At 45.2% G+C, this 14,520-nt stretch overlaps 2 protein-coding genes across 5 annotated transcripts in view; one reads left to right on the plus strand and one right to left on the minus strand.

The window, feature by feature from the left end:
- Positions 1–9,078, minus strand: part of SELP (selectin P) — a 32,997-nt gene extending 23,919 nt beyond the window's left edge. The window contains exons 1-2 of the mRNA XM_019747378.2: positions 9,006–9,078; positions 57–147 (exon numbers count right to left, since the gene is read on the minus strand). Of these exons, the coding sequence (XP_019602937.2) occupies positions 57–147; positions 9,006–9,008 (94 nt within the window). The 5' untranslated portion in view covers positions 9,009–9,078. The remainder of the gene's footprint in view (positions 1–56; positions 148–9,005) is intronic.
- The window catches only part of FIRRM (FIGNL1 interacting regulator of recombination and mitosis), a 236,653-nt gene that overhangs the window by 102,749 nt on the left and 119,384 nt on the right, over positions 1–14,520 (plus strand). The window lies entirely within an intron of this gene.

Raw genomic sequence — 14,520 nt, forward strand, 5'->3', positions numbered from 1 at the left:
TGGTAGAAGTTGCCGTAATGACTCAGGGCCACGAGAAGGGTTAGCATAACATTTACCAGAGATCAGGGCACCGAAGTAAAGAAGTTGGGCAGTTCCGAAGATCACGCTCTGAACTCGCCCGCTCCAGATGGTTTTCAGGCAGCCAGCCTGAAACAAGGAAAGGACACTTCCTCTTAGTATTCATGTGCAATCAACGTGGCCAAAAAAACTTCAGTTAATCCTTCTAGTGAGTGAGAACCCCGCCTGTTTCCCTGGAGGGGCAGCTCGCGCCCTCTTTCCCCTTCTTGTTTGTCCCTGCTCTGCTTCGAGTCCTCCCCTAGTTGGACGCTGCACCAACACTGTGTTGTTTCTTCCTGCGGCTGACTGATATTTATTGAGTAACTAGTGTGTGCCACTAACACTTTTCTTCTACAGTACATTTTGTAATATGCGTGTAAGAAAAATACTGTCATTGTTATTATGAAATAATCTCCCTTTTTGAACTGGTGTGCCATCCCCAAGACTAATAGGAAGTCACATGAAAACCCTCCCTGGCCCACACAGATATCATCTGACCTGTACAGTGAAAATCACTAATTATATCAGGTGTGTTGTACTGTCTATTCTGTCTTATTGATCCACATTCTGTCCGCTTGCTTTCCCATTTCAGCATGTGTCTATAATACTATTCAAAGTTTAGCATATATGAGTGTGCACATATATATGTAATATTTATTAACATACATAATAAGCGTGACCCCCACCCCCCGGATCTATAGCAAGTATTACTTCTCATGCGTTCCCTTCTCTAGGGATTCCATTAAACCTATTAACATTACAAAATGTTTATAGACAAGTAAGTTCTTACATGCTCATCTTATCCGCCTCCCTCCTGTGACACATGAGAACACTGAGGCTGGAGGGCCTAAAATAACATGTTCTAAACGGCAGCCGTAGAGCCTGACTTTGAAGCTAGAACTTTTCCCACTTTACTCGTTGACCTTCCTAAACCTCCAGGCTTCCAATTCCATGCGTTGTCGTTGGAGATGACAGCGTATGTGACATCGCAAGGCCTCGCTGCCGCACGGGTACCCCTCCAAAGCCACCCCAACATAACCACCCACATAAAAATGGTGCATTTGCTTTGCAATTGAGGCTTCTTTACTCTCCCAGCCAGATTGCTACCTGCTATGTAGACACGCTGAATGGCCATGCTCCAGTGACGGATGATGTAGGGTGTATGGGGTAGTGTGTGTGTGTGTGTGCGCGCGCACGTGCGCTGTTGACTGCCGCCTGACCAGATAGTGGGAAAGACATAACTGAAGCCGGCACGTGTCCCAAATCCTGGGGTTATCTGTGATGAGGGAGCCTGTCACCCTTCTTTCTAGGAGTTCCTGCACACTGGCTTTGGTAAGTCAGCATACTTTGTGTTCACATGAGCAAGGTCTGTAATGAACTGGCTGCAGCGTGACCTCTGGTCAAACACCAAGAGAATCATAAAGTTATGATGAAAGGCCTGTTTATTTGCACAGGAAGTGTGCTGACAGTCCCTTCCTGGGGACTGATCCCACTGTGTTCTCTCTGGATTCTGTTGCATCACCAGCTAATAGTAGGACCACATTTCTGCCCAGCACTCACCAAGTACCATGCCAGGTGCGACAGCTGAAATCTTTAAACCAGGATGAGCCTGACTTCCCAAGGGGGACACAGACAAGGAAAATTTAAGTCGGTCTCTGTTCAGGTCTCCAGCTTCCAGAGTATACTTCTCTTAAAACCAATTTGCCTGAGAGCGTGGGTGTCCGTCTCCCATTTTACAAAGGAAATCACACCTTTTGCTGATCTGACTCATATATCATGGGGCCCTGCCCCTGTATGTTAAGAAACACTAGTGTGCCAAACAGAGACAGTCCAAAATATTGGTACAGGAATTGAGAACGTGAGTGCTTCAAACGATAGCGCAACAAATCCTTTCCAAGTCCAGTGGTTTCCGTTTCTCTCCTTTCATCAACTTTGATGGAGGACCCAGTTAGTGTGTCAGATGCTCAACCATTGAGTAAATGTTGATGATAAATCACTATGTAACTATGGGCTTATAACTTGGAAGGCATTCAAAGAATTGACTTATTCATGTGCATGTAGTTCCTCAATATTTAAATCTTTAAAAATGAAATATAGGAATAGGATTGATGCTTGTTGTGTTGATCAATGATATCCATGCACGACTACGTGAACAAATAGGGGAAAAGCCCTTCTTTTCATTTAGAGCTGCATCTTCGACAGCATTTTAAATATAAAAGTCTAAGTTACGTATCCAAATTTGTCGCGTGTTTATGCTATTTTACTTAATTATTTACTAAAAGTAAGCGTCACACCATAACACCATCAAAAAGGAAAACATTTAACATATAGAGACTTGGGATTTCAGAAAACTGAATCTTTTCAATTGCGAGAGAATGCGAGTGAGCTGGTTTTAAACACTAAGGTTTTAGAGGACGAGGGAGGCACTTCTGATCCAGGACAACCTCCAAGAAAGGGAAACGCAAGTCATGTGTGTCCCCTGCTTTCTTCTGACCATACTTTCTGTTTTATAAAATCACAAAATACCAAGGATCACCTCTCAGAGATTATTTGAGAGGAGAGCTGTCAGAGACCCTAAAGAGCAAATGCCCAGTCGATCTGGCATTTCCCCAGAGCTCTTCAGCGGGCTGCTGGGCCACTGCCACTCCCCACCACTGAGATGCAGTGAGTTTGGTGACTTGCCCAGGCTCGCTCACCTGAATGAGTGCATGTTAGGTTAACACGGTGATTCTTACTCTCACAGGGCTCATGACCTCCTTTGAAAGTCTGGTAAAAGCCATAGTCAGGATTCTTCAAAAAATGCACACTTAGAATTTTCTAGACAATTTCAGAAAGTTCATGGACCCACTAAGTCTGTCCATGTTTAATGGACCCAAGTTCAAATCTCTGTGTTAACTATAAGGCAGCACCTTGACTCATTGGCAATTGACAAGGGCTTTGTGTATGGGTGTGGAGGATGGATGACGCTGAAAAATCTTGTTCTGAGTAATAATTTCCTCCCAAACTTCCTTGGGGTGGGCAGGCCTTCTTACACCTGCTCCTGCTCTCTCTACAGTGTCGTCTTTGGGACAGTGCTGGTCTAGGCTGCTGAACAGTCAAGGACTCGGTCCTTGTGTTACTAAGCAAGTTAAGTGTTGACACAAGAGGAAACCCTCTCTAGGAGAAGCGGCCAAGGGCTCTGCCAATTTCTCCTTTTTAGTGTTCTCTGGCAGCCCACTTCAAACTGGGAAGGAAGCAGAGATTGGGTCCTTAGAATCACACCCTGTGCCTATGTATCCATCATCAGGGCTGCTTCACACCATGGGTACCTTTCCTTTCACTTTTCCAAAGAACTGAAAGTGATGGCAGGGTGTAGAGAAAGTGGAAGGAGCACGTGTTTGTCCCTGGACCTCACTTTGCATAGGACGAAGTGCTGGGCCAGTAGGAAGTCCCGTGGCTGCGAGGTTCCAGGTGCCTTACAAGGTTGGCAGACATGGTGCCACCCAAGGAGATTTTGTTCTATGTTGCAGATCACAGCTTTGCGCTTTTAGAAGCAGAACTGAACAGTGCCCCTCCCCAAACCCTTTGTCATCGGCCAAGATGCTGCCCAGTTTCTCAGCTTCCTCCATAGTTCAGCTTTCTTCACTCATCTCCCCACTACTCTCCAGCCGCCCCACCGCATCCCCACCGGCCTACAAAACTGCCCTTGCTAACTTTACCATTAATATCCTAATTAGCAAATCCAACGACGACTTTCCACTCTTCCTTGACCCTTCTGCAGCAACAAATACTACTGACCACTTCCTTAAAATGCTTCCCTTAATTCTTCTTTTGATTTTTCTCTGACATCTTGAGCAATTTTTCTGATTTTCCTCTGAATTTGCCTCAACCCTCCGCCATCACTTGCAGTGACAAAGGTTTCCCTGGGTTCCCGATACCACGACCTGCTTTCCTGGGGCTCCTTATGCTCATTTGTTTGCCAATGACCCCCAGTCTGCATCTCCAGCCCCAACTTCCCTCCTGAGCACGAGGTCTGGATTCCAAATGCAAAGCAAACATCTGAGCAGACAGCTGGAGGGAAATGCTGCAGAGGCTTCTCAAGGGCAGGGGTTTTGACTTCCTTGGGTCTGAATCCCAGTCGTAGCAGAGAGCAGATACCGAATGCTTAATAACTATTTTATGGACAAATGGATGGATGACAATAGCAGGGGAATGACTGGAAGTAAGATAGAAGTGTGTGCTGGATAGGAAAATGTTGGGGAAATGGGCGGTAAGTATAGCTAACTACATTATGGTTACAGCTGTGATTGTATCAGATGTAAAAGTGTATTATGATAGGGTAGGCTAGCAGAAACTGGCTGTGCAAAAAAAAAAAAAAATATTCTTGGCCCTTTGTCTCATTCCATTTGAGTGCGAGAGAAACAAGAGGCATGAAGGCTCATATCCCACGCGAGAGAACAGTGAGTAGGACTCACTCTCTTAACTCCACGCCAGTGGGATGGAGGGATCAGTGGAGGAAACGTGTGGGAATCGGGACCTGTAACCATAGGTGGTGTGTCTCAGGAAAGCCTGGAAGGGCATCAGATAACAGCAGCTCTGAGAAGTGGGGAATGAGAAAGCAAATTTCCATCTACATTCACTCTGCAGTGGGTGTGACGCTGAAAATCTCTAGCACCAAAGGGGGCTCATCAAAAGGACGTATGTGCTCTCTACCAGACAGTGTCACCTACCCAAGCCCCATAACCTACCTGCCCACAGAGCCCCTGAAGTCCTCCATCAAGTGGGACCAGGGAGGGAATACCAGACATCTCTGCCTTGTCCAAACCCTTGACATCAATCTGCCATCAAATCCTCTGGACTTTACCTTCTGAAGAGCTACTGGCCATTCTCCAAATTTCCACTTTACTGCTAGAGTACTAGTTCAGACATCATCATTTCTTTTCTGGACCAGGGCAGTCCTCTGCTTGTCTCTTTTCCTCAAGATTACCCGTCTCCCATCTTTATAATGCAGTCAGAATGATATTTCTAACACAAACATCTGAACGTATTGCTTCACCACTTAATATCCATCTGGTGTTCCTACTGCCTGAGCAATACATACAAACTCTTCAAGATGACACGTGCAAGACCCTTCAATACGTGGTTTCTTCCTATTTGTCTAGTCTCATCTCCTACCATCACCCCTCAATTCAATGCTCCCCACCACATAATTCTACAATGCATTTATAACAAAACATTTTATAGTTTCCAGAACACACTGTATGTTCCCTACCATGTTTCCCTGAAAATAAGACCGGGTCTTATATTAATTTTGGCTCCAAAAGACGCATTAGGGTGTCTTTTCAGGGGATGTCTTATTTTTTCATGTACAACAATCTACATTTATTCAAATACATTCATGTCATCTTCTTCTGGAACATCGTCATAATATACTAAATGCGTCCGTCTGGCTGACGATCTTAACTGGGGCTTATTTTCGGGGTAGGTCTTGTTTTCAGGGAAACACGGTATGTTCTTTTACACAGAGCACCCTTTCCTTCTGTGTATGCGGAGCTCTTCAAGTTCAAAAATCTCCTCCTCAAAGGAGCCTGCCCTGTCGCCTGTCCCTTCCCCTTCCCCCCCCTCCCCCCGCACCCACACACACCAGGGTAGGCGCTTGCTTACTACTGCCTGTGTGCCTTCCCATTGGTTTAGTAAATGCTGCAATGTGCTGGACACTGCTCGAGGCACCGATGTCAAAATGATAAAAACAGACATAATTCCTGTCATCGTGGGACATACATTCTATTGAAGAAGACAGACAATGAAATGAACACCAATAAATAGGCAATAGAACTAATCAAGTAAACGTGAAAAATAGTTATAAGATAGTTATAAGTGACAGGTAGGAAATTAAGGTAGGGTTATGTGATAGAGTGGGCAATTACGTTATAGAAAAGGGGGTTAGGGCAGACTTCTCTAAGAAGGTGGCATTTAAGCTGAGAGCAGAATGACCAGAAGAAACCAGCCAGTAGGAATCAGAAAGAAGAGCATTAAAGACAGAAGGAAAAGCTAATCTGAAGGCTTTAAGGTGGAAGCAAAATGTGGAGTCTTCAAAGAACAGGAAGTGAAAGGAACAGGGGAGGAAGGAGATGAGATGACGCTGGTGACAGATCACTTTGAGCTTTTGGAACTGAAACAAGGGGATGAGATTTTGTTCTAAGTGCAATGAGATGCTCAGGGGCGGGACGTAGGGAGGATTTTAAGAGAGGTGGTGACAAGGTCTGATTGATGTTGAAATGGGGTGGGGGGAGTCCTAGAGGTTAACTGAAAAGGTAGGTTGGGGCCAGATCTCATGAGTGAAATGACAGTCGCAGTTGGGAATCCAGCCGCCAGGGTCTGAACAGAGAAGCATCAGAGCAAATGCATCTAACAGTGGTGTTTTTGATGAATTAGAAGCAGAGAGGCTGCACTGTACAAAGAGGTGGCTACTGCCCTAATCCCAGTGGGAGTTAAAGACACGTGGCCTGAGCTGGAGTCGGTGGAGATACAAAAGGGGAGGTAGATGGGACAGTCATTGAGGAAGCCGAACTATACAACTTGGTGGTGGCAGAGGCCAGATTTGACAAGGCATTACAGCGGACGCACTATCATTTCCCTGAAGTTTCTGGGTGGTGGTGGTAGGGGGGGTAGCACACATATTAGTAGCCTCAGCTTAAACGTAGAAAATGAAACCCAATGAAAAAAAAAGAGGTCTCTAAGCCGAACAGCAAATTAGAAATAGGGACAGGAGAAAACCCAGGACATCAACACTAAAATTCAAAGCATATATTTAAATTAGACAATCGGTCACCATTATTTAGGGTGAAATAGTAGCATTAAAAATAAAGAATATGCCTAAAAGTTTTTAACAGTCTGTTGGATCTTGGCTGAGTCTATATCCCTACAAATATAAAGAATTCGTTTTGTATTTGATGTAATAAAATTTCTGTTTTGCTTCTCAATCAGAGAAATTAAACATCTAGAAGACAATGGCATGAGTGTCATTTAAGAAACCACCCTGTGCCTACTCTCTAGGGTGAGGCCCGGGGTCTTTTCTCAGGTCTGTTTCGCAGTAAGTCGTTTTGACCTTTGAGGATCGGCTTGATAAGCTAGTATTTACAAAACTCTGAAGCTGGACATTCTAAGAGCTAGTGAGAGGAGAGTGAGAACCGTTTAACTGCATTTTGAGAAACAGGTAATAGGAGGAGGAGAGAGAACTAGAAGCCACAGACCTAAAGGTGGTTAAAGGTATAAATGGAAGAGAATCCCGACCTGCTCCTTAGCTCCTAAAACCTTAACTAATACTGGCATCATTTTACTGGAAGTTCCCAGTCAAGAGCTTCCCTCCCCCACACCCCCCCAACTCTACCTGATTAAAAAACCCCACCGATAAACTTTAATCTCCTTCCTTGGGTCCTAGAGGTTCATTGAAGCCGCTCTCTGAACCTGATTGCACACAGAGGTTGAGGTTCCTGAATCCCCGAAAGTGAACTGTCTTCAAGGGCAAAGGAAGAGGTCTTGCCTTTGGAATATTTAAAAACAGTTCCGGGCTTGGGGCCTTAACACTTCAGTGCAGACTTCCAGCCTCAGTTCAGGACGCTACAGGAACTTCTGAGCATAAAGCCTAGATGATGACAGGGTGGGCTCTTCATCTGGGGCCCACAGGGAGGTCGGGGAACCCCTGTGGTTGTCCGTGAAACTTGCTGTTTAAGGGGGGGATGTTTGCCTTTTCATCTGGGAAGATGACGTCCAGTGAACTCTGTGATCCAATGTGTTAACATACTCCTGAAATACAGGAGGACCCCAAAGAGAACAGGAGGAAGAGGGGAAGAACCGCTCATAGATTCAAGCTGACCAGTCGAGGGGAAGTGTGATACACAAAAGATAAGACAAGGAACCCACAGTCTTACGTCATTGGGGCTCAAACTCCTTCCTCTTCTCCTCAAGTGTCCTCTTACCCCCATTCTCCAGACACAGAAAATCCTCATTACAAGAATTGGAAAAGTGCACTACGGTACAGTAGAGCGATGGGTGAATCAGGTAGAAGTGGTATCCCACGGAAAGAGACTCACAAACAGGCAGCCGCTTCCTGTCTGGCCACAGGCTGCAGGATTTGGGACCCTGGGCCTGTGTGAGATGCTCCTGGTAAGCTGAGGGGAAAGCTGTGTGTGTCTTAGTATCTGGGATAATGTCAATGAGTTCAAGAATGCCTTCGTCCTTGGATCCCAAATTCCTCTAAACCCAAGAGTTTTCTCTTTCTCATGACAATGCTAGCTAACATTCACTAACCAGTCACTAAGTGCCAGCTTCAGAGCTAAATGGTTTCAGTGTCATGTTAGTTCATCCTCGCAATGGTACTCTAAAATAGAATACTCTTATTATATCCATTTTACAAATGAGGAAACTGAGTCACCGACAGGCTTGAGGCTTAGATGGAGAAACCACATGGACACCCCGCACCAGTCCCAGCAGGCTCCTGGGGCTCAGAGAAGGAACAGGAGACTGGGGGTGAGACACTGGGCAGCCCTGGGCTTGTTCCAGGCCCTTGTTCAGCTTTGCATTCAACCTGGAGAGAAGAGCGACCCTGGAGAAGGGGGTTCAGGTTTACCAAGATCTGCTCCCAGAGAGTCCCTGTGAGCCCCAAGGGGGCCCAAGGACAAGAGTTCAGAGGCAGACAGCATCGAGCCTGCCATGCAGCCTTAGGCGAAACACCAAGCCTTGGAGGGGACAGCTGCTTCATCACAACCCAGAAATGACCCCAGCTCACGAGGAGGTTGGAAGGGCCAGAATGACAGCAGGTTATCAAATGCGTGCAAACCCTAAAGGTCTATACCACGTAAAGCTCCCTGACCGTTGCTATTACTCATTTTCTAAACCTGAACTTGCCTGACTCAGCCCCAAACCGCTTCACCTCACCCCCTTCCCATAGGAAAGAGAAATGAACTTACCATCTCTTCTGATGCTCGGCTGGCTTTCTGCCGTCCACCCAGCCCAGACGTCTTATAGTCTCGCTGCCTCCCCTCAATGTCAGGCTGTTTAGAAAAGCAACTTCCTTCCAGAAATTTACCACAGCCCTTCCCATGAAGTTGGAATGCTGATAACACGGGAGCAATGCTGGCAGTCACCGAGGGGCAGGGGGGTCACCCAGTGCCACGGGAGATGGTCTGGGGTCAGGGGCCAGTGTGATTCACTCCTGGACATCCCAGGCTGAGCAGTGCAGGAATCGCACCCACACCCCAGGGGTCATGTTTCCTTTGATTCTGATATGAGCCCCAATGTAAGGTCAGATCATTGGAAAACACGCTTTGTCTTAATCATAATATTCTAGTGTTCATTTTCCAGTTATTGTGAAATCTTGGTGATGTTGACTATTCCAGCAGCCTTCTGAGGGAAAGGAGCAAAAAATAGCAGCAAGAATAATTAGGTAGGAAAAGGGAAAAGCCACTGAGGGTTTTCTGGCAATGTGTGTGTGTGTGTGGCGGGCGGGGGGCGGGGGGGGGCGGTGTTAGAAACAATTTTGAAATGAAATACGAAACAGACATGGCTCACTATTAGAAAGGAACTTGTGCTTCTTACATAACAAAAAAAAGATGAAGAAATGGAAGGGTTAGTGTGTGGAAGTGACAGCCGTGTGGCCGAGGACTCGAGCTGATTCAGCGGCCTGAGCCCCATCTTGGCTCTGAGTGGCGACGCATTAGGCAAAGTACCAACACTCTCTGTGCCTCCACTTTTCAACTGAAACAGAATGATGACAACAACAGAACTAACCTGACAGCATTGTTGTGTGATTAAATGAGTTACTCCGTGGAGGGTGCTTAAGATAATACCTGGTACACAGCTGGCACCGAATCAATGTGAGCCATTATTAGGTTCAGTTTATGGTCTGACAATAAAATCACGTGTCCATGCAGTTAGTGCCGAGTCAGGGAAATGGTTACTCCCGTGCATCCTCTCGGAATTCCCGTTGTGCCCTCGTGGGTGCTATTCTTCGCCCGCACCATGGTTGTTACAGCTTGAAAGTGGACATTTCATAGACAGATTAAAAAGAGAATAAAATGGAAGGAAGCCCGAAGATGAAGGTGATTTGAGGAGCTTGGGTGGGGCTGCATGTGCGTTTCTGGAATTTGGCACCGAGAGGAAGGGAAATTACATAATTGGACGTAGAAAGGACGTGGCGATGAAGGAAGGAGAGTGGGGATGAGGGACGCTGAGAGAGGAAAGGATGGGAAACTTGGAGGCAGCATGATGTGGCATCAGAGCCCTGCTCGGGGAGCCAGACACCCTGTCTCCACCAGCCAGCAGCTATGTGACCTGGGCAAGGTCCTACCGTCATCGTTGTGACTCAGTCCCCTCCGCTGTGTTAATAAATGAGGGGAACAGTCACCCATAGTCGCCGCACTGGCGCGTTAGGACAATTAAATGGATTTGCATGTAAAGTGCTCAGAACAATACGGGGCACACTGTGGGTGCAACGTCAGTGTTAGCTGTTCTGTTTATGAGACTTGCTTCCACTTCTTCTGTTCTCAGTCTCGCTCTGCAGCCCCTCTTTTTGGCAACGCCGCATTCTTTTTTTTTTTTTCCTTTAGTTTCTCAGATGGGTATGAGGGAAAGTGCTATGTAGACCATGGGTTGTTATTGATCACGTGTTGTAAGTTGGATAATGTTACATTTTAGGGGTTTTGAGGGAAGTAGAAAAGGATTCCTAGGAATAGGAATGGGAGGAAAATGCCATCTGACTTTGTTTAAAAGCAGCAGGCTGAACACCCTTTGCTCACACGGGTATAGTCTACGTAGAGAACTTAGGTAGTTTCTAATTATGTGGCCATTAAACGTACAGTACACTTCCAATAGAGTTTAATTAGTGGCATTATTTCAGAAAAACGCAGAAGAAAGACATCACCTATAATACTGTCACCAATTGGAATTGGAATTAAATTGTATATTCAATGCAATGCTTTTTTTCATTTGATAATATATCATAAACCTTTCTGATGTTTTAAAATACATTTCTGCTCAAGTTACAACTGAAAAAACCTCTCTATATATGTAGATGTCAGTATAGACATAGATACAACATGAAGACAAGGAATGAAGGATGAAGCCAACCTTCCCACGACTTAAATGGCCTTATCAAAATGTCCCAGATGTGGGAACCTCTCGGCCATGTGCTGAAATGTCTGTCCCTCCCCTGGCGGCTGACATTGTCAGGAGCAAAGATGTCAGCTCACCCCATACAGCTTTAGGAAGATATCTTACACAAGTTTCGTGCGTTTCTAACTCTTCCTGCTGCAATTCTATTTAAATTGGTCTGTGGTGTTCTGATCAAGCATTTCTTCTCTCTATCTGTGCGCTCCAGTGTTTGAAGGGGAAGGAAAGGCCAGGGAATCAGTCATCTCCGCTGAGTAAATATGAAAGTGCACAGAACTCTCCACCCACATGGCCTTACAGAGGGGTTGGGGTCTCAGGGCACACTCCACGCGGTCATGTTCATGCCCACTTAGCCCCTTCTAGGGATTCAGTGATGCAACCTACACGTCTTTGTGAGGGCCTGCTCTGTACTTTCATCTAAGCTACTCTCTGGAGACACAGGGAGTGTGAGGAGGACACGTCCTGGTCCTCAAGGAACCCCAAGACCAATGGAGAGACAGGCTGAAACAGATAATGCTGGCCAGTGTGAAGGAGGCAGTGTAACCCATGCCCTGTGGCGGGCCCCCCGAGAGGACAGCCAGCTGCGTCTGATGGTGGCAGGGCAGAGGTGGTTGGAAAGGGCGCTTAGAGGGCATGACCCTTCAGCTGAGTGGAATGAGCCAGATTCTTCTGTGCAAGCTCAGTGGTGACACATACACACACAGAAATTACCCTGCACACAGTGGAGGAATTAGGAAGTGGTTTTTCTCATTAGAGTACTTTTACTAATCCAACAGCGTGTTGTGTCCGGGGCTGTTTGACTGCTACAGGCTGTCAACCACAGAAGGGTTCTCACCTGCACTAGACCACGAGACGCGCAGTTAAATGGGTGACCTGCTTAGAAATGCCACCATGAATCGACTATTTAAAAGTCACTGAGGAAATGAAGCAGACATTACTGAGCACTTATTCCTGGGCCAGGCCCTCTGCTAAGCATTTGAGAAGCTGCATCACATTTAATTCTCCCCAGACTTTGAGAGGTAGATGCCACTTGCACAGCTGGCCCATCTCCTTAGAGATTGTTATGACATACATTTTGTTCAAAAGGAAATTGAGCTTGGAGGGTTAAATGCCGTGCCCGACATGACAGAGCTGATACGTAGAAAAGATAGAATTTGCATCCAAGTCCAGCTGAAGCAACACTACACTAAAACCTGGGTTTTATCATTCAACTCGTGAAAAAGTGCTTTCTGGAAAGAGAAGAAGAGGTCCTTCTGACCCCCTTCTCTTGGTTTTCTGGTGGGCAGTCTGTGCTCAAAAGCTCTGGTAATTGGAGAGGAATCAAGAGTAAAACTAAAATCAGGCCACTTCCCACACCCATGTCGGGACACATCTCATCTCAGGGTAGGTTCTTCTGTCATCGAGCAGCGTAAGCAAAGGAACTACAAGGGAGAAATGCGTCCTACACTTCCTCCCGAGACACATACACCACACACACACACTCTGCACAGGCACTTCTTTAAAAAAATAAATAAAAGAGTACTGTTTTCAACTAGAATGCAATTCTGTGGTTCAGGTGAATATAGAATTTTTCCATCTTCTTTAGTATTCGCCCCTATTATAGGTCCCTAAATTCAGACTCAAAAATGTAAGACCTCCTTTGAGACCCTTGCCTTGTACTGACAGGAAGGGTCTGAACCCTCTTAAGGGGCCAAGTGTGGGCCAGTTCCCTGGGAACTGAATGAGGGAGGCCCTCAGAGGAAAGCGGCAGAGGGGAAAGTCTGAAAATCTGAGTCAAAACCCAGAGGCCACAGATCACATCAGAGCCAAAAGGTAGGCGAGGAGGGGCTTGTCAAGTTTCATGGCTCCATCCAATGGCCTGAGGGCCCCTGAGCGAGTCCCACAAGTGGACAGGTACTTTTAAACTGTTTCAAAATTGGCATCTATGTATAAAAATTGCTTCCTTTTCTTGTTTCTCACAATGGGTAATTTATTGAAATACACAAGGAACTCCAGCGGTGACATTAAACAATAGATTATAATAAAATAATCAGAAAAACAGCAGCCGTGTAAAGTAGCTGGAAGTGATCAAATCAAGTCCAGTTTTTTTCGTCCTCAAATAATTCCGTGATCCTGGCTCCTGTTGAAAGGGAATTGTCTTCCCCAGAGGTTTGATGGCCTCTAAGGGATTTGTTTTGTTTTTAACAATGAAGAGACAGGAAAAGGCAACATTTCAGAGTTTAATTTGGATGACTTGTTTGTACTTCAGTTGTGCTTAATAAGTGGTTTTCCTTTTCTATAGCTAGCATTATTCCAATAAAACTAAAATTCTGTAGCTCACCTGACAATGTGATTAAGAAAAATAAATTTCCTCAAGAAAATAGTTTTTTGCTAAAATGAAAATATGGAAGTAATATATTCTCCTATAAAAGATGCATACCCTACAGAAAAGCATAAAGCAGGAGTAAAAATTATCCATTATGTCACCCCATCCAAAGACAAGCACTGTTAACTGGTAGGCTTTCAGAATTTTTTGAATTCACATATTCCTGACTAAATTTTCAAAGACATAGATTCGAGTTTTATTTTTGTAGTTTAGTTTTTAAAACTAAACCATGTATTAAAGCCATCTTTTCATGTTAATAAACACAGGTCTACATCAGTCTGTATAATGGCTGCATTATATATTATTGTATAATGTGCCATAGCTTATTTAAAATAGCTCATATCGATGAAAATCTTGCTCTCATAATCAGCTCTGCAAAACATTCTACGATACTTCTTTTTGCCTACATTCTCCTATAATTTCGCTAGGAAAATTACTAGAAGCGCATTTACTAGACCAAAGTGTGTACACGTATACACTTAAAATGCCGACAGATATTATTTCATTATCCTCCATATAAAACCATAAATCTGAACTCTCACCAATGGTGCATGAGCATGCTCATTCCTGTACTTCTACTCCAACACTCAGCTTTGTCAGTTTGAAGAAACTTGGCCGAGCTGGTAGACTACAACAAAAATCTCATTTTTCCAATTTTTATGACTTAGGTGACGATGGAGCTTACTGAGTATGTAATATCTTGAGAAGTAACACAGAAAATGAGGACACTGCACAAAGATGCCTTAGAGGTCATCTCCTGCCACTTTGCAAGCCTGGGGACTTAGCTACAGTCACTTGCAGTGAGGCCTGAAAGGTGACAGGCTCAACAAAGGTGAAAAATAAATGAAAAGATAGGTATTCAAGACACAAACACGGACTGCTTCTCGGGTTTTGGTCCTGTTACTTTTGTGGTGGTTTGGCTCTGCCCGCCCGGCTTCGGCAGTGTTGGT

Source organism: Rhinolophus sinicus, linkage group LG17 (assembly GCF_036562045.2).
Source record: "Rhinolophus sinicus isolate RSC01 linkage group LG17, ASM3656204v1, whole genome shotgun sequence".
Taxonomy (NCBI): Eukaryota; Metazoa; Chordata; class Mammalia; order Chiroptera; family Rhinolophidae; genus Rhinolophus; species Rhinolophus sinicus.